Source organism: Lycorma delicatula, chromosome 2 (genome assembly GCF_047948215.1).
Source record: "Lycorma delicatula isolate Av1 chromosome 2, ASM4794821v1, whole genome shotgun sequence".
In the NCBI taxonomy this organism is placed as follows: Eukaryota; Metazoa; Arthropoda; class Insecta; order Hemiptera; family Fulgoridae; genus Lycorma; species Lycorma delicatula.
This window is the reverse complement of record NC_134456.1, coordinates 24,495,591-24,517,453: the sequence shown is the minus strand read 5'-3', so window position 1 is coordinate 24,517,453 and position 21,863 is coordinate 24,495,591. Positions and strand designations below refer to the sequence as shown.

The 21,863-nt window shown below is 32.2% G+C and overlaps 1 protein-coding gene across 1 annotated transcript in view; it reads left to right on the top strand.

Moving 5' to 3' along the window:
* The window catches only part of LOC142320568 (cytochrome P450 9e2-like), a 35,758-nt gene that overhangs the window by 5,000 nt on the left and 8,895 nt on the right, over positions 1–21,863 (top strand). Inside the window, exons 2-6 of the mRNA XM_075358499.1 lie at positions 164–355; positions 3,694–3,826; positions 9,521–9,714; positions 15,594–15,724; positions 16,354–16,560. Of these exons, the coding sequence (XP_075214614.1) occupies positions 164–355; positions 3,694–3,826; positions 9,521–9,714; positions 15,594–15,724; positions 16,354–16,560 (857 nt within the window). The remainder of the gene's footprint in view (positions 1–163; positions 356–3,693; positions 3,827–9,520; positions 9,715–15,593; positions 15,725–16,353; positions 16,561–21,863) is intronic.

Below are 21,863 nucleotides of genomic sequence, written 5' to 3'. Positions count from 1 at the left end.
ACGTAAAACTTATCCACATATGTTAATTACATGACATTTTAACTTCCAATAATAATTAAATAGTGTAGTAACGATGCATGCACTTAAGTAGCAATCCACCATAATTTTTTTTTTTTTTAACAAAGATCATTAATTATGTTACATTTATTGCATTAATTTTTAGTGAGTTGAGAGGTCATCCAGTTGGTGGATTTTATGAATTTATAAATCCAGTACTTATGATACGCGATCCTGACCTAATACAAACTGTCCTGGTTGAAAAGTTTAAGTATTTTCATGACAATAAATTTTGTTATGAGTTAGATAAACTTGATGATAGTGTAGCAGCTCATCCGTTTTTCACATCAGGATCCAGGTAAGTTTTAAATTATATAAAAATATTAAAGTATAAATTTTATTAATTCAGCTTCCTATAACAAAGCAATAATATTCATTTGGAAAAGGGCAAAATGATAAACTGCTCCTCTTATAAAATTACAATCATCAATTAAATTAAGAACATTGCAGGGAACACACCTAAGAATATCAAGGATGTCACATATTGATAGGTTTTTGCCAGAAGCAAACTAAAGATTAGATCAGGCTGTCCTTACATTTATTAAATCCTGATTTCTTTCACTTAAATTCCCTGAAATTTACCTGTGAGTAGATACTGTAAATGTGAACAAGTGTGGATGAAGAATAAAGATCCCTTTTAACCTTGCCTCTATTAATTACTAAATATTTTAGGTAAAAAACATACATTAAATAAAATTAATATGTATGTATATTATGTATCATAACAGTGATGGATGTAGGTGAACTAATTTGAAATGAAAGTCATTACTAAAACTGGTATGACCATTTTCAAGGTGACAAGCATGCTATACTAAGGAATGTAATGAGGGAAGAGGTTTCTCACTAAGCCAAACATAGTCCTTCTGGCATATTGATGTCATGACACTATGGCTATGTAGTATTATGTATTGACATCAGAAAAATATTTTTGAAGTCACATTAAAATAAAAATTCCGTTTTTAGATACATGCAATTATTTTGTTTCTAGAAGATCTTTTAATGATTGTGGTATGGCCCCCCCTCATCTGCTGTGTTACACAAACACTGAATTTACTGATACCTTAATTAAGTACCTAGAAACCTCTTTAAAATAGATTATTGATGAGGTTTTTTCTTCCTTTTTTTAAATATTTTTATTTGTTTTAGCTTCAGATATTAGATTCATAAATTTTCACTGTCCAAAACTGTTGAAATTGTGCTTTATATGTATTATGAATAAAATTTATATATTGTGGTTAATGTCTTTGCATATACATCTATCTCTAAAAGATAACTGTCACCAGTTGATGCTGTTTCAGAATCAACTGTTTGTCCTTTGTATATGTTTGTAAGCCTGTGCGAAGTCTTCACATTTTATGGTACTTGCTTTCTTTGGTATTGGAACCATTACACATCTCTCACAATCTTCAGGAATTTTTCCTGTTTCATATGCCTCAATCAAATTATAAAGGGCTAATCTTATTAAAACTAAAGCCATCGTTCTTTGTGTGAATAGGTAGCAGACATTAACTCATATTTTATTTGATTGATTTTTTTCAATGTTGTCAGTTGAATAAGTGCACACATCAGACAATGGAAATGCTGAAAAGCATAACATGTCTGAAAAGTTGCATGTATATGAAGTTTTTTCACACAGTCAAATCATTCCAATTACCAGGTGTTTGTTGAGTGGAGTAATAAGAGGGATTTCTGTAAAACCTCTAACCATAGAGGTAATCATAAGAGGTAAAGACCTCTTCTTTCTGTAAAGTAATCATCCAATATTTAAGCAATATTGTTGTAGTTTTTCAAAAGTGTGTTAGGAAAAACAAAAAGAGATCAGGTAAGTACTTCTCTAATAGGAGAAGACCTAGGATTCAAAGCACTACTTAAGAGAACTGAATAGGACAGATTTATGGAGATTTGACACTTACCTAGAGTGTTAGTTTAAAGAGTAATAAAAGAATTTTTTAATTTAAATGTAATAGAAAGAAGATTGAGAGGAAGACTAGAAAAAAGACGGTTAGATTTTTTAAAGACCTGAAAAACAGAACGGGGGTGGAAATTATTTCTGATTAGTAGGTATTTGAGTGAAAACAGAGTTAAGGAGAACTCCATGATTTACAGACATTCTAAGAATGACGATGAAAAAAACAAATTAAAAAGGATGAATAATAGAAGAGAGATGTTAAAGTAGTGATAACATGAGGAACTTAAGAACATACATTTAGAAATTTTGTTATATTTGTAAAAAAAAAAAATTCATATAAATTTGTATGGAATGCAGTACTGTATACCTACAAAAATAGACTAAAGGAAATTCTGAAAATCAAAAAATAGAACTTTGGAATTTAGTTTTACAAAACAATGATGAAAACTGAAAGAGCTGAAAAAGGTAAAATGTTTTCAAAATTTCTTATAGGAAAAGATTTTTTTCTGAGTAAACACTATCATTAATATTTCTGAATGGAGTATGACAATCTAAATTACAACATTAAAAAAATGAAGAAATTATGGAAATCTGTTCATGTAAAAAGTGGAAATGAATTTTTTAATTTTATATTCAAAACTTCAGAATAAAACAACTAAAATAGGTCTCAAAATTGAAGCTGTGCCAATAATTTTCCCAAGATTCACCAACTTCGAAGTGACCCAATACAACACAGCTGTAAAGGGGTAAAAATCAATCAAACTATCATGAACCTTCAATCAAAATAAGTGAACCGTCAAACCCAAATCAGTGTGGCACAGAAATTAATTTTTCATTAAACAAATTTTTATTGGTGAAATTACAGTAAAAAAAATTATAGATTTCTTTCAGTTAAAATAATATATTAACTATATTTGTTTTAAAAAACTATTCTTTTTTTTTAGTTTCTGTTTTCTTCAATATGTTGAAAGTATATTTTAAACCTTTATCTTTATGATTTTATATGAGTTAAAACAAAATCAACTAATAAATTTATAGTGAAAAATAAATGTGTCTAAACAAATATTCATCATGTGCAAAATCAGCTGATTTTCAAAGTTGAGTTCTAAGGTTCAAATCCTTGTAAAGGTAGTTGCTTTTATGTAGATTTGAATGTTAACTGTGGATAGAGGTGTTCTTTGGTGGTTGGGTTTCAATTAATCACACATCTCAAGAGTGGTCGACCTGAGTCTGTTCAAGACTACATGTTTACTGGTAGATTTACACTTACACTGCACAACATCTGCAGCTACATCAGGCAAAGGTGATAACAGTAGTAATCCAGTAGTGGTGATAACAGTTGCTAATCTGTACACACGCACATACACAGAGAGAGAAAGAGAGAGAGAGAGAGAGATAGAGAGAGAAAGACCTGGCAGTAGCTTGAAAACTGGTTGGAGAAAACAAGCAAACAGGTATAACAAGTGTTTCCTAGTTGAGTTTTTAATCCCATCCTTTTAGCATAATTTATCCATTTCTCAAAATTGGAATTGTTTTCATAGTAACTATCATTTCACAGAAGTTTGTCCATAAATTATTTTGACAGAGGGAAGGGCATGAGGATAGGGACAATTAAATAAAAAATGATGTGTTAGGAAGAAATAAAAATGTATGGAATCTATAAAATAATATTAATAAAATGTAAGAAATAAGATAATAACAATTTACTACTGTATAATGTATTTCAGATGGAAGGAAGTAAGATCAATTACTAATGCAGGATTCACACCAAACAAATTAAGAAATTTGGAAGATATTGTTCAGTCAGTATACAAAGATGTATCCAAATATTTAGAAAAAAAAAATATGGAAAATATAGAGGTAAAAATTAATATTACCTCACATAACATTATTGTAACAATTCTTTAAATTCATCAAATAGATATTGATGAAATTTAAAAAAATTCACATTTTTTTTTATTTTTGAAGTACACAAAAACTATCCTTTAATGGTTAAATTTCTTTAATTTTTTTCAAAATATTTTCAGTTGCTCTTGCAGTGCCATTTCTAATGATTTGTGCTGCTGGCTGATGTTTCTGATTATCACAAGCATGTGATGGTTGTCTATTTTAGTTTTTTATAGTAGATTCTTATGTATTTTTTAGCGCTGAATCTTTTCGGAGTACATTTTTTGTTCCAGGTTCTAATGAAGCTCTTTTTGGCCAGTCTTTCTTATCTAATGATTTTCTCTGCCTCATTCACACAAAAATCAATGAATCTTTGTGTATCCTCCTTGCTGCCCTAAGACAATCAATATTATTTTGAGATCATCGCATGTAATCCACTTATGACTGTCGAATTTAATTTTATTGAGAACTAATTCCAAATTATAGTAACCCTCTTTTAAATGGTTCTACTTGTTATGAGCCAATTTCGTGAATGTCTCGTAATTCGAGGCAAAATAACACAACATAACACCAAACATGTTGATCGCAACAATGAAATTTAGTCTTAGTTCCCATAGTGAACTCAGCATACGCTTTAAATAAACCCCTGACTTAGGTTAATGACGGACTCCGGTTTGGTCTACCAGGGAGAGGAGAACTGATCGCCTACTCCCACTCAGCTCCATCGCAGAGTCCCGCGTGACATTCACCACAATAAACCGTAGTCGAGATGCCGCTACACCTCACGGCTGCATGGCATCCCATGCCCATCGGCAGTACAGTCACCGTTCGGCCGACAGCTTAACAATTTAACAATTGACATCTCTTATCTGACTAACCATGGTTCGCTGCCAAAGCGCCTACCTTCGGCCAATCAACTGTCCAGGCAGACCGTAGCCACCCAGGTGCCTACTCTACTACCTACTAGATCCCTTCAGCCGTCCTGCGCAGAACGAGGAAGCGAAGGAAGCCAGCAACGATTACCCAGTCTCTGCGAGTCCTCGAGTTGACCCGCAGATCTAAGAAGGAGTTAACTCTCTCAAGTTCCCTTACAACTCTGGTACGCTCAGCTTCGTACCGGGAACAGACATATAGGACATGGTCCACAGTGTCATCGACCCGACAGTTCAGACACAAGCCGGAGTCAACCAACCTAAACCTAGCCAAACTATCTCTAAAGGCACCAGGTCCCGAAAGAAATTTAATAATGTGCCGATTGGGGGAAACCCAGCTAATCGCTCGCAACTCTCTAACATTGGGAAAAATACCATGCGTATATCGACCAGCAGAAGAATCGTTCCACCTAGCTTGCCAAGAATCAAAACCTTGGTCTTCAATATCACGCATACGCCCTGATGTAAAAAGGCCTCCCTTTTTAGAAATATACCGCTGGCTACGTTCCGTAGCCGAAATGTCCAGGGATTTTATGCCAGCGATCACAGTTACTGCCTCTCGCGAGACAGTCCAGTAGCCGCTGACAACAGCTAACAGTAGAAGATGCTGGGCTCGCAAAAGAATGTCCCTATAACATTGGAATTGTAAACGATGAGCCCCGACTGGCGCAGCGTACAACATTATGGCCTCACAGACACCTTTGTAAAGAATGCGCATGGTAAGATAGTTGAACCCCCAATCGGGATGAATGACTCTACGGACACCGAAAAAAACATCGATGGCCTTCTTCGCTACAAACTGAAGGTGCTCCTTGAAGAGAAGTATCTCATCAAGGATAACACCCAGATATTTCTGAACGATGACATACCTAATCGGAAGGCCGTCTATCACAACCCGTGGATGACGGGTTGCAGCCAGACCACATTTCAAGGACATCATAGTGGTTTTCTTCGCACTGAAAACCATCTTATGCTGAAGATTCCACAACCTTAGCACCTTACATGCCTCCGTCGCTCTGACCTCGAACTCGGCACGCGAATTGCCCTAGACCAGCAACACCCCATCATCGGCATAAGCCACGATGCGACAGCCACTGGGCATCGGCAATCGCATGAGAAAATCGAACTCAACGAGACCCAGACGAGTGGACCTAGAACACTGCCCTGTGGATAACCTTTAGACAGGGTCTTTCCTACTTCCGAACTGCCGTCACAAAGGACAACAGTTCTGTTGCTGAATTAACTCGAGAGAGTTCTAATCTCATTTATTGTGCAACCACGCTGCTGCAATTGAAACAAGGCAGAGGGCCACCACAAGTTGTTGAAAGCCCTGGATATATCAAAAAAGAGAGTACATACTTGCACTCACTGGCAGAAGCCAAATCCATAACCCTAAGAAGCGCGTCCTCTGTGCCATTGACAGGGCGGAAACCAAACTGGTCGTCCATCACCATGTGATTAGAAGTTAGCCTGCTGTTAATGCAGAGGTATAAAACCTTCCTAAAAACCTTACCAACTTACTACAGACAAGAGCATCAGAGGACAATAAGAGGAACTGACAGGGATCCTTGTCACCATCCTTGAAGAGCAATTTCAAAACACCACGTTTCCAACATGCTGGGAAGTGCCCAGCGAACAGCAACCTATTGAAAACCCTAGTCAATGGACCAAGAATTACAGGCAGGGTGCAAACAAGGAGTTCCACTGTGATACCATCATATCCTGGGGCTTTTTCCTAGCCAGGCTACAAATTACTTGGCAGACTTCCACCTCAGTAATTTCTGAAGACACAGTCTCAGAGCAAAAACTCTTTTAAAAGGACATCACGATTCCCCCCCCCCCCCCCCTTAGGACACTTCCCTAATGAACCAGATTGTTTAGTTCAGACTGTGACTAAAGCTCTGGTGCACAGCTATCATCAGGTCCGTACTCCTCAATGTTATCTTCATTTAAAATACTTGTAGAACTGTCTATTTCAGGTAAATTTTCTGGTAAAATTGACACTGATACGTCTGAACCATGAGGAATCAGGTATAAAGCATATGGCAAATTTGGATAGATGATTATTTTTTTATTCTTCTAACTGAGACCATGAACACCAGTCAAACAAGAGTAACAATCATTAGTGTGATTTCATGGCTCTCACCACACCATTGGAACTCCAAATCTGAAAGGTTCTTGTTCACCCTTTAACCATCGTCTAAATATTCTTCAACACATGTGAAGCAAGCATAGTGGGGTTGCCCCAACAAAACTTGTTATATTTCTTTTTTGCTTTTCAACCATTAACTCACAACAAATGTAACAAAAAGAATCTCCAGAAGTTTTGCAACTTCTTAAAGCCATTTTAAAAATGAAAAGTTTGCTTTATGGCCTGAAAATATATTTTCCATTGACAAAAACGCATTTGATTACGGAAAACGGGAAAAACTCTATTTATGCACCCTGATGGTTGAAACAGCACTGATAATAATTGCACAGTGCATGAGTAGAGCAGATAGTTGCCAATAAACATGTTACATCTCTTTAAGTCTTGTCACAACCTGTCGGCCAAGCTGTCAACTCCGTGTATTCACTGAGCAATGGAGAACCAACTCTCCCAGCGTCTCGGCATCTTCAACCCAAACCCCCCCCTGCCATCATCTTCAGACCACTCAACTGTTTAGCTGTAAAAATGCATAGAAAAAGCCAAAAAACTGAATATATTATATTATTTTTTTATAAAATAGATGTTTTATGTCTATTTTATAGTATCACATTTTTGCAAATTTTCAACTTTTTACAAATTTTGAAATGTGCAATTTGTGAAAAATCCTGACATGATGGAAAAATATAAAGGTTATTTTCAGATTCAGAGCTAAAAAATACATTGAAATCAAATATCAAAAGTTAAAAAACAATCCACAGCTCAATTTTTTTTTAGGCTTGTGTTATGAGTAGTGGTTTCTGTTGTTAATGGTCAATTGTGTCTGTTCATTTGGTATAATATTGTTGTGTCTTCATTTCAATGTTTGAGCATGGTAATATCTGATTCGATTTTGTGTATGTATATTAGATTTTTATATCTAGATTTTTATCAGTGTAAATGGATATTTGATTTATGTTTTAGAGATGTTGACATATGTTTATGTTGCTATAGAGCAATTTTAAGTTTTCATTATATTTTTTTTTGAAGTTGCATCCCAGTCATTCTGGGCAGTTTAGAACACTATGTACTTGAAGCAGTCCGGTTACATTTTTGTGGGATATTTGATTTGGTGTTGTGTTCTGTGCACAATTATTTCTTTTATTTGTTTCCTAAAGGACGCATTGTATTCAAATTATTAAATTATTAAGCTATTTTCTTTGAGGTTTTGTTTACGTAAATTGATATAGTCTAGTTTTTGTTTTATTAAAAAAACAGACAACAGCTTTTATTACATCTGATTTATTGCAGACTTATCCTTCTGAATCAATACTCAGGTTTTACTAGCATATACAATGAAGAAGGTATAGCCAGTGTTTTAACTTCAATTCTTCTCTGTGCCACTTTAATTAGCCTGTGCCACATATTTTATTATATTCAGTTCTTTAATGTTACTGTCACCTGAAAAAATTACATTTTTTAAAATGTAACATGGATATGAGAACTGCATGTTTATGCAGTGGGAAATGGTTGATAATTAATGTTTGTTATGATGGGTTTTGAATATATCTTCAAACAAACATTTGACATCTACTACTTCATATTTATTTTTAGATACTTTGAAGTCAAGATAGTCATGTGTTTTTTTAACTGAATTCTGAAATGAAATTTAAAAATATTAATATTTTTTTTTATTTTACTAAGTATCTGCGTAGTATATATAAAATAAATCATCTAATACAGTTTTTGGCCATTTTTTAAAATTAAATCAATGAATTATTATCAATAACTATTTGGTGATTATTATTGTAATGATGAGTTTTAGCCTGTCTAGAGGATTACTTTGGCTAAATACATCTCAAAATATCATTGTTTATAAAAATAACCAGTTATATTTCAATATAAATGGAAAATTTTGTCTGTTTGTATCATCACCATGCAAAAACCAACTGACTGATCCTTTCAAATTTGTAGAATACCTTCTTGTTATCCAAACGAAAGTTTTAAACTATAGATTGAGGCCCTAGCCCCATTGAGGGTGATGTTGTAAATTACAGATATGCATTAAAGAAAAAAAAATGAATCTATTTAATCCATTATTATATTTCTGTTACAATGACAACTGAGATAGGTTGTGGAGTTTTCCTCATCAAGTGTCTGTGTACTTTAGTTGCCAAAGTTACTACTATTATGTCTTTTACAATTTAGTTTCTTTTTCAGTTTTCTATAAAGCTTGAAATCCTTAATTGTTATTTATCAGTATTATTCTCACAATCATGAGGGTAATAAACAATATGACAGTTCAGGGGATGAGCCCCCAGCCAGATGAGAATGGCAAGCAAAGTAAGCTCTGTGGCGCTGTGACCTCTGGAGTCCCCAGGGTTGGCCACAGAACTCGCCTGGGTCAAGCTAACCTCAGGGATCCAGGGAATGGAGCACATGAGCTAGATGATCGGGTGAGCGAAGCAAGCCCCAAACCAGCTAGTATTATTATATTTTATAAAATCTATCTGTATTCTTTTCTATTTATGAATATAAATGAAATAGTTAAATATAGATATGAATCGTTTCTTGCCTATTTAAATAATTTTTATTAAATTATCTGTTTAGGTTCATGAATTATCAGGTAAGTTCATGTGTGAAGTAGTAGCAAACTGGGGTTGGGGCATCCGTGCAAATGCTTTTTCTGAAAACTCTGAAATTAAAAATATTTTTGATAAACTGAATTTTTTATCTTCTGCTTCAAAGCGTTTATATAATCTTAGGATTCTTTGGCCAAGATTAGGTAACTTATTAAACAGAAGGTAAGCTGGAATTTTATTACTTTTTGACAATTTTTATTTTACCAAATAGTTGACTTAAATTAATGATTTAAAAAAAAAATTAATAAGATTATTTACCATAAATATTACCTAACTAATATTACCTAAGTTATGCAATTCATTTTTGAAAAAATTTTCTAGCTAATTTAATAATTTGAAGCTATATTTTTATTTATTTATTTTGCTTGATGATGATATCCAACAGGACATGCTTGATGAAGCTTGTCGGTAGGATATAGAAATCAAATTTTGTAGTGTATAAAAAATGCCATACTTGACCGAGATTTGAACCTGGGACCACCGGATAAAAGGACAAGGTGCTACCTACCACATTACCATGGAGATAAGCATTTACTTTTTATTTTTTTCATTTCATCTATTTGTAACTCTATGCTTATCTATAATAAAATAATCCCTTTTTATTGAAAAACAATAACCAAAATTATGAATTCTTTTTAAAACATATGAATGTTACAAAATATCAACCAAAAATGTTCAGTTAGCCAGCTCCAGCTATTTCTTCATCAGTATATTAAAAAACCATGTATCATAATAAATTTTAATGTTATTTATTAGAAAATTTTTTTTTATTAAATATAAAATTACTTGTTTTGATTTTATTTAAATCTTTTAATTTTATTTTATGAAGCCAAGATGCTCAACAAAATAAAATAACCAAAATATTTAATACTAGTATTTTAACATCACAATTTTGAAAAGTAAGTTCCACATTTTGAAAATGTGGAAGCTCATGCATCAAAGGGCTTCACTAAAATTGATTTTAAATAAATTTAAATTAATTTTTTTTATGTGTTCCGGCTTTAAAATCAAACTGGAACATACGGGTACCAGTACAGAAATTTGTAGCGTAACGAAACGTTCTATATCGTCCTACCTTAATAACTCCGTGACTATTAGTCTCAGAGACGTAAATGCGGCTTCATTTTATAACTTATATGGTCAGCTCACCGATAAGACTTTTGAGTTTGCGTCACTGGAGAGCAGGTAGGCTGGGAGGGGGCACCAGCCAGATCGGCCAAAACTGGCGCTCTCGCTCATTTCTATTCAGTGTAGCTCATGACTTAGAAGTGATAGCGCAGTGATTCCTGTGTTTGTGTTTAGAGTTTGTCGAGATAGATCGATTTAAGTAATAATATGTGTATTTTGGACAATATTTATGTGCAAAAAATTATGGTAAAAATGTAAAAAAGTGTAAAAATTTAATATGCCAGCCTTAGCCTGCGAAAAAGCCAGCCGGAAATATAAATTACTTATACCATTGGAAAAGGGTGGTTAATTTTTTTTTCCCAATAAATACTAAAGACTAAGGCCATCAAAAAATTAAGATTTTTACATTTTAAATTGAATGAGTAATATTCAAGATAGATTTTTTTTTGTAAATTAAACATTTTTTTGTTACCACAGACCATTGGAGTGGGGTGGGCAAAAAAAATTATACTAGTTTGAAGCCCTATTAATGTAGAATATAATAGATACAAAAAAACTCCTACTAACTCCCTTTTCTGATGAAATATATAGCTTAAAAATAAAAATATATGGTCATTTTTTGGGAAGGGAATGAATATTAAATAAAGCCTTTTACCATCTTGATAAAAAAAAGTTATAACTTTTGTAAAAAATATTTTTTGCTAATTGCCCCAATAAAAATTAGAAATTTTATTTCGGCCAAAAGACCCCCATCCCTTTTTCCAGTTTTTGTAACAGTTTAATATATTCTTTCCCTCCAAAGGTTTGAAGGGAATTGATCAACAGGATCCAGAGTCATAAGACCAATTGTAGACCAACATACTTGTAATACATATGCACAAACATCCACATGATAAAATAAAATTTCTGGATTTGGGAGTATTGAATAAATTTTTTATTACACAGATAATTTACAATTTATTTAAATCTATTTTTTTTTGTTAATTTTCTTTAATGTCTCCTTAAGGCACAATACTTAAAAAAGACCAATTTCTTTAGATTTTTTTCTTAACAATCTGTAAACTTCCCTGTTACAGCTATAGCTACTACAGCAGCATATAAGGCTACTGTCGCGAAAGTAAAAATTTTACATATGCAAGGTAATTTTTATGAAGGTGAGGATTACAAGGCTATTTTTAAGTATGTAATTAAGTTAAAGATACTACTAAATTGTTTGTCTAACAATAATATTTTTTTTCATTTCAAGAGTTTTCTACTTGTGTGGTATTTAATGTGTCATAATTATCCAAAGTTTTCTTTGAATTTTACAAAAGTACAATATATAACCTGAAAATAAATTATTATATACTTACTCTTTGATAGTTTCCTACATTTATTGTGACAGAATGGTTCAAATTTATTTGAACTATTTTGTTAATATTTTCACAATTATCTATTCTAAATGATATGTGTTTGTTAAAGTTGCATCCCTACACATGTATATATTAAGTCATAATTGTTGAAAAGTCATTTCCAAACAAATTCAGCTGTTTTAAAAAAAAACAAATACCCCATGCCAGGCTTAATAGGGAGGCTTCCAAATCAGCTGATTTGGAAGTCGAGAGTTACAGCGTTCAAGTCCTAGTAAAGCCAGATATTTTTACATGGATTTGAATACTAGAGCGTGGATACCGGTGTTCTTTGGTGGTTGGGTTTCAATTAACCACACATCTCAGGAATGGTCGAACTGAGAATGTACAAGACTAACACTTCATTTACACTCATACATCATATCTCACTCATATCTCATCTTACACTCATATCCTCACTCATGCTCTGAAGAATTATCTAAACGGTAGTTACCGGAGCTAAACAGGAAAAAGAAAGAAAGAAAGGCTTAATAGAGAAAGTGCAGAGAAAAATTGTTTCCTGTTGCCATTACCAATAAACCAATGCATTATTGAACATCAGAATGCCTAGCACACCAAAATTCAGATGTACAAAAAATTCAATCTGTAAAAAACTGTATAAAGCTGTATGGCTGTGTAGCAAATGTCTTTACTCTCAAAGAAACCATCTCTGACTGGTTCCTCTTGAACCTCAGTTGCTATGTATATTAGAAAACCATTAGAAAGATTAGGGAGGGAAAATAAAACAGTAAAAAAGTGATATGAATGGATAAAAAAGAGATATTCTTACAAGCATGTAAGTATTTTAAGTTATAATGTCAACAGGTTGCTCTCTAGGAAGGACTCTTAAAAACATCAATTTGCAGGCTATAACATCATTTGCTATGAATAGCAAACTATGTTCAAGCCACAATACCAGCTGTTTTGAAGTCAGTGCAATTAGTAAAAAACTTGCTGGTCAGGACTCGCATCGCTCGTGCGACCGTCTTGGCAGGGAGCTCTGCTCCGTGGACCCTCGACGCGTTTGTATCCTCACGTTTATAAGAATATTAAATATTTTACAGAAATATTTTAAGAAAAGAAATATTAGTGTGTAGAGAATATTTTTCTGAACATTTTGGTTTTTATATTTAAAGTAGGCTTAAGGAGTGAGTAGATACAGAATTTAATAATTTTTAATAGAAATATAACGTTTACGCTAGCTATATTAATAACAGGGAGTTGGCTTGGGGACACCAACTTCTTTGTTTAGTCTTATGTGTTTGTATGAAGTTGAGTTAGTTGCCTGCCCAGCTACTGTTATTGGCGCAAAGCGGACCACGTATGCGCCGCCCAGATGCGCACCAATGATTCTCTCCCACTAAATAAAGAATCCTTTTTTTGCTTCTAAATATTAACTAATAATCCTTTTCTTTTATTAATGAAATAAAATAAATAAAATTAGTAAATAATAAAAAGCAAATAAAAATACAAATATAAAATATAAATAAAAACCTACGCTTAAAATAAATTAAATAATCTGTAAATTAATTGACAATAGACTGCTTCTAGCGGGAGAGAGTCGCCGACCGCAGCCACCCGGCACACCAACAAGGGTCCGCTCTGCGCCAATAGCAGCTAAAATAAAAATGTGAGCACATACGACAAACATGCACAAACTAACAAACCCATGCACTATCCTTTTTTTTTTGAGAAAGAAGACTAGACAAAAAAAGACGGTCCTATTGCCCGTCGCGACAACATTTCATGGTTTTGTTTCATTATACATGATTTTGTTAAATGTTTTTGTCTTTTTGTCAACTGTAACTAAGTAATGTTCACGGATTTAGCGTACTAACGACAACAAAACGTTCACAACGAAAAGCTTCATTTTTAGCTGTTTCTTGAGTTGTGATTTTTTAACACAGCTCTAACCCCATTGTCTTCCTTTTTTATCCCCAAACAAATATAATTTTAAATAAATCATTCGCTTAAAGAAGTATAAATCGTTCGAACGAATGAATCGTTCGAGAAGTATAGATGGTTCGAACGAATGACTCGTTCGTGCGCTACGCGCAGCTGCTCGACGCACACGTGATTCGCTCTGCGCCAGTAGCCGCTAAAATGAAACTGTGAGCACATACATCAAACAAATAAACCCACGCACCATACTTTTTTATGTTTTAATAAAAACTTTCTTGTTCTCAAATATATATTTGCTCATTTTGTACTTTGAAAACTCTCAAATTATTGGAGCAGTGATTTTTTTTCATCAAAGTAATAAAATTAATAAGCATAACTTTTCCTATTTTTAAGTAAGCCCAACGGAGGAAAAGCCCCCCCCTCACATCTTTAACAGTCTAAAATGTGTGCCTAAAGATCATAATTATTTTCCTACGTTAAAATTAAAAAAAGAAGAAATTTGTAAGGTGAATTTTATTTGGATTAGTCATACTGGCTATAACCATATAGTATGTATATATATATATATATATATATACATATATACATTATATACCACTGTATCAAATAAATAACTTTAAAAACAAATATTTAAATCCATCAGAATCAGTTCAAATAAAAAGTAACATCACTCACTCACTTTTCTCTGTAGCGCTTTCAGAGTATTATTTCATCATCAGTAGACAAATTTTATAAATTATACACAATTATAAATTAAAATATATAGCTAAAATTTTAGAAAAATCATTAGTATTATATTCTAGTGTCATGGATAAAACTTCTTATACCAACAATGGTTACAGATAGGTGAGTTACCTTCATTTGAATTACATCTGGTGAACTTAAATACATGTTTATAAAATATAATATATATACAGCTTTCTATGTTTTATTAGTCTGTTTATCGTAGTAGACTAATAATCAGATAGACAGTAACATTTTTATTTAAAATTTTAAAAACTGTTTGAATTATTTCTTTAAAATTTATCATTATTTTAATTGTGAAAAACATATGCACTGAAAATATGTTATGATGATATATATTTTTTTTATTTTTTAATTACAACACAAAATGTCTTACCTAAAACTCTTGCTAGACAGTCACAAAACACCAGGAAAATCTTACATTACAAAATAAATTTGTTTTTAATCACTTTAATCATACGGAAAAGTTGATTTTTAATTAACCTTTTAAATATATATACAAATACGTGAAAAAAGTAAATGAATTTATTCATACCTAATGAAATATATGCAGTACTTAAATGATAAAAATAGTTTAACATTCAGGAACTTGTAAATTGTCTTTCTTTCTTTCATTTCCTGTTTAGCCTCCGGAACCCCCGTAAGGTATTACTTCAGAGGATGAATGAGGATGATATGTATGAATGTAAATGAAGTGTAGTCTTGCACAGTCTCAGGTCAACCAAATCTGTGATGTATGGTTAATTGAAACCCAACTACCAATGAACACCAGTACCCACAATCTAGTATTCAAATTTGTAAAAAGTAACTGAAATTGTGAAATTGTTACTCATTTTTAATTTAAAATTTTAACTAATTTTAAATTGTTTGGTTTTATAGGTTAATCTCAAAAGATTTAATCAATTGCTTGGAACATGTAACAGAACAAGCCATGAAGAATTCTGACAAAAATTCATTTCTTCACACTATGATGAGTAAAAGTGAAAAATACAAAGGTGGTGCTGGAAAAGGTAATTTAAATAACAAAATAATAATAGCATCTAAACAAACTTAGGTTGAATTTGTGTATCCACTAATACTACATTATGTAGAATATATCTTTCAAATTAATATTAAAAAAAATAATGTTTGGTAAGATTGTATATTATTACACGTAGAAATATAAACTGAACATTTAAATAAAAGAGCTCATTCAAAAGATGTTTAATATTACAGTGTAACTCTTAATCAGTAAGATAAAATAAGTTTTAAAAGCTTTTACAATCGCCTGATCGGTGACAAAAAAACCTGAAAAATTATTTTAAGTAAAACCTCAACTCTTAACTTTTAATCTCCTAATTTTTAAACTTTATTTTTGAATATTTATAGTTTTTGATGTAAAAATAAAATTATTATAACTGACACAACTAAAGAAAAATGCAACCACAACAAATATTTTCCTCTTTTAGAAAAAAATTCCAGATTTAAGTTCCAGTTAATAGCAGCACACCTGTTTGTAGCTTCTTAAATTTTGTAGTAATAAAATCACTGGATTGGAAAATCTGATGAATAAATTCAAATCTTTAATCTAGAATTTATTAAATTAGCTACCATTTAAATATCAATATTGTAAAGACAGTAAAACTAATTTGATTTTCAGATTTCAAAGTAAGTGAGATCACAGGATATATGGCAACTTATTATATTGATGGATATGAAGCAACAGCTATGCTATTAGACTTTGTTTTATATCAGTTGGCACTATTCTCAGATGTACAACATAAACTTAGAGATGAAATACTGAACACAAAAGATACCACAGTTGATACAGTCAGTAAGATGGAGTACATGGACATGGTTATATCAGGTGATTTCATGAGCTAAGTTTACATCCTGTTAAGACTACATTTCCTTAAAAACCATACATAATATTCACTCATTTTGTAGATCTCATAAAGTAACAGAAGATATAATTTTACATACAATCTATTAATTCTTATATGTTATCATTCTTATTTTTATTTTTAACCATTACAGTTTAATTCAGACACTGATAAGCAGTTGATGGATACGATCATGTGTTTTGTTTGCTCGTTCTAGTGCATGCCTTCACTTTTATGTTCTGTTAGTACTGTGTGTCCCTAACTACAAATAGCTACATTACAAAAAAATTACTATTATTTATTTTGTAATTATCATTGATATCTTTACCAGCTAAATATATCGTGTGTTACATGTAAAGTGGTATTTCTCAACAAAAATGAAGCGATTAAGTGTAGTGAATGCAAGAATTCCTTCTATGCTTCATGTACCAGGCTTGAAACTACAGAAAAATTCAATAGGAAAAATATCAAAACTAAATCAGTGTGTACATGTGATAGGTGTGTTATTTTACCTGAAGGTCAATTCAGTAATCTGCATTCAGGTTTTAATAAAAGTTTGATTTCACTTTCCAATTTGCTTGAAGAACTTACTTCTTTATTTAATAGAAAACTCAAAGATTTCTCTGCCCAAATTGAAGTAATAAACAAAACCACTGAAGAAACAAAACTGCAAGTAATAAATTATCCATTGAAAATAATAAAGTTGCTAAAAAATGAAATGAGTTGAAAGAAAAGAATATAAAATTAACCCAAGACTTGTCACTATTTCAACATGAATTACATTGCCTACAGCAACAAACGAGAATAAATAACATCAAAATATCCTGCATTCCATAAACTAAGGGCAAGGACTTACACAACATTTTGGGATATGTTGCTCATGCCATTCAAATAGAGTTGAAACATGAAGAATTGTCTGCTATACACAGAAGCCAAATCCTAAGAATTCGAGTTCTGTTATCATCAACTTTGTCTCTAGAAGAGTTAAAATACATATGGACCTTGGCTGCAAAGAAGAAAACTGATTAAAAACAACAGAAATCAGCCCAGAACTGAAGGATAATGTTTATATTAACGAACATCTATCTCCTTATTACAAAAGTGTTTTAGGAGCAGTGAGGGATGTCAAGGTGTAGAATAAACTGGCAATTGTATGGGTGCAAGACAAAAATATCTTAATTAGAAATCAGCTCAGAACTGAAGGATTATATTTATATTAATCAATATCTATCTCCTTATTATAAAACTGTTTTAGGAACAGTGAGGGATCTCAAGGTGTAGAATAAACTGGCATTTGTATGGTGGTGAGAAGAGAAGATCTTAATTAGGCAGTCAGTATCAGCTCCTGTGAGAAGAATAGTTAAAAAAAAAATATCTGCAGGTTTTTGTTGGTTAATGTAAGCATTGGATTGTATGTACAGTATTTTTAGTGTTATTAGTCATAATTGTTTGGACTGGGTGTTTTCCGTAATAACTTCATGTACTCCTTATCTAAACCCCTAGGTTAGCTAATGCCTTATCACAATTATTTAAAATTATAAAGTGTAACTTGTAGTGACAGTAGTGATGGTGTAACAGTTTTAATATTTGTTATTATTAATATAATATTTTCAATTTTACTATTATAACAATAGGTGCTTCATGAATATGATGCAGGCATCTGTGCAAGTTATTACTTGATTTCATATATTAGATTATTTTATTTTGCTTTCTTTCTTTTTTCTTTTATTGTTATGATTCTTATAAACAATTTTGATAATGAAATTGCCTATGAAATTTATGATACGAGGGTTATTTTTTTCAAGGTCCGATCGGTCGCGAAATAAAAACCCGCGCAAAAATCGGATGAACCTTTGCGCATATGTGTTGCGCAGCGTCTCAAGTATGGCCTTCAATCACGCCGCGTCACTTCTTTAGTTCTGAACACGCAGCTAGCATGTAAACATGTCTACAACAATAGCATCTCCCGCCAAGTGTGAAGTGCGTGCGGTAATTCGATTTCTTCAGGCTGAGGGGTGTAATGCAGCTGAAATTCATCGACGAATAAGTAATGTCTGAAGAAACAAAAGAACAATCCAAACAGTGGATGCATTCTCATTCTCCCAGTTAACCAAAGAAGTTCAAGCGAACCTTCTCGAACAGAAAGTGTATGGCTACCGTGTTCTGGGACCGGAATGGAGTTCTCTTGGTGGAATTCATAGAACGTGGCACGATCATCACTGCAGCCTCATACTGCGTGACTCTTCAATGTCTACGAAGGGCAATTCGGAATAAGCGGAGAGGAATGTTGTCATCAGGCATTGTCTTTCTCCACGACAATGCTCGGCCGCACTGAAGCTGTAACAAAGAAGCTCCTACAGCGTTTTCGTTGGGAAGTGTTTGATCACCCACCATACAGCCCGGACTTCCTTAACAGTTCTATAAGAAATCGTGATAAACTGTACAAAACTCTCCTCAAACAACCTTTCAATACCCATTTAAAATTTAAATATAAAACATACAGAAATCTTTTAGACGAACGAATTGAAAAATGTAAACACGACTATTATATAAAATTACAATTATTATAATTATTAGTAAAATTTTACAACCTAGACGAAACTGTATAACGAAGTGGGACTATACAAACAAACTATCAAAAATTAAAAAAATAACGGGTGGAGCTGTGTCGGGACGCACGGCTGTTGGTTTAACGTGAAACGTTAGAGACCTTGAATAAAGTTCCTCCAAGCTATAGACCGACTAACTTATCTGTTGAGTTAAATGGGAGACCCACCATCAAATTTTTTTGAACATAACTGAAAGTCTCCGATGGAAAATTTTAGTTCCTTCATTTGGCCAACTCTAGTGATAAATTGGTGGTTCTGTATATCAGCAAATCACTTTTAGTGTATTGGACTGAAATAAAAACGAGACATTGACTGGGTAATAAATTTAATTTTAACATAAAATAGACACTAAACAGTACGTGATATTTATTTCGACTAATATTCGGCGACAGTTTTGTTCAGCATAGGTCTGTGTTATGAGAAGCAAGAGACATAAGACAGAATAAGCAGCAGTAGAGGTGCTCGCGTCGGCGTCGTTCACTGAGTGCGCCGTGCCAGTTTTGCGACGCTCCCGAAACAGTCTCGCTTGCTCGGCACCGGATATTAGAGTACCTGTGTGCGGACCATAACTACCCCTTTCCAATGATATGCGTAATTTATATTTCCCGCTACCTTTTGCGCGGGCTGAGGGTGACATATTGAATTTTTATATTTTTTTAGATGTTTATTTTAATTTTTTACATCGTTTTTTTCTGTTTCCAACAATTGAAAACGAAATTATCAATATAATTACTCTTCTCAAAAATAATTCAGCTCCTGATATTGATGGTTTTAAAAACACAGTTAAAAAAAATCTCTCCATATACAGCTAAGCTACTAAAGAATTATTAAATAAATGTTTTGCCGTAGGATGTTTTCCAAATAAATTTAAAATTACTAATATTATCCCAGTCTTCAAGTCAATAGATCGTTTTATTCCCACAAATTACCTTCCAATAAACTTATTAAACGGTTTATCTAAAGTTATAGAAAAAATTGTAAAATCACAAATGACAAAATATTTAAGTAAACTTAACATAATTCATGCAAATCAATGTGGATTTCAACCAAAGAAAAGCATCCACGATGCGATAAATTACTTTATTGACTCCATATTAAATAACTTTAAGCGTAATAAAAAAACTATAATAGTTTTTTTAGATCTGATGAAAGCCTTTGGCACTGTGTCGCAATCAAAACTGCTTCAAAAATTACTATGGGATATGTGACTTACCTCATAAATTATTCAAGTTACCTAAAAAACAGATTGCAAATACTTACAATCAACAAAAATAATAAAGCACTTGACTGAATATGGTCTACCACAGGGATCAATCTTATCCCCTATATTTTTCTTATTGTCATAAATAACTAACTAAAACTAAAAATCTGTAATATAAATATCTTTTGCTGATGACACTCAGTGACATTGATTTTCACAAGCTCCTCATGTGATGAGGTAATAAGATCAGCTGAAGAAAATCTTACGGGTGTCAAAGCTTGTTTTGACGAAATCTATCTACTAACCTTAAATATTAAAAAAGCGTGTTTATGACGTTTTCTACAAATCACGGTAGTCAGCCTCCTAACGTAAATAATTTAACCATGCATTCAACAAACTGTAAAAGACTAAATTTTAATGCGTGTTTGTACCACAAACTAAAAAGAGTAAATAAAATAAAATATCTTGATATGTGGATAGACTCTCACCTTAAATGAAACGCTCACATTAACAATATGTGCAAAAGAATTAAACACTAAATCCTTAAATTTCACCAAATTAGTAAAATTAAAAATAACAGTATCGCTAGACTTGTATATTTTGCATATGCCCAATCATATTGCAGTATGGAATATGTTCATTAGGTGGGAAAAGAAATGTGTCTTTAATAAAGCATTTGTGCTTCAGAAACACTTAATAAAAGAAGCCTTAAATAGGCCCAGACTTTACCCTACAGCTGACCTACTCCAGCAATGAAATGTGTTAACAATGAAACAGCTCTTCATCAAAATCATTGTTTTATATACTAACAGAAATATAAACCTCTTTAATACCAGTGATTCATCATATAATCTGAGGCCACCTAGTATCATCTTTATAATACTCTGAAATGACTATTAGAATGCAGAAGATACTTCATGTACATTTGTGCTAAACTAATAAATCTTATTCCTGCTAAATTTATGAATAGCAGAGTGAAAAAAAACTCCTTAAAGAAATAGATGAGTGGATAATAATAAATAATTCCTATGAATCACTATTCTAAACATGTTTCTGCCACCCTATCTAAATGAAACATAATTAGTTAATTTTCTAATCCAATCTTAATAATATTTTGTTTTTTATATAATATCCTATAATGAAGCTAATCCGAACTAAAGAAGGCAGACTTATTACGAGTAAATTTATAATTATAATTACAGTCATAATATTAATACTAAGATTATTTAGCATTATTTTGTATTATTTTACATTATTACAAAACAGTGTTAACAATATTCATTTTCTTCAATTTATACAGTATTCTAAGCATAAAAGTGCACAGCAATATAAAAATTATTTAAATCATCTTCATATTCTTATATTTTCTTGACATTACTAAATTTACAATGTTGAATTTTAATGCAAGGGTGCAGGTGTTCATTTGTTATATTAGTATTACATTCAATTTTTTTGTAATTTTTCAAAGATAAGTTTA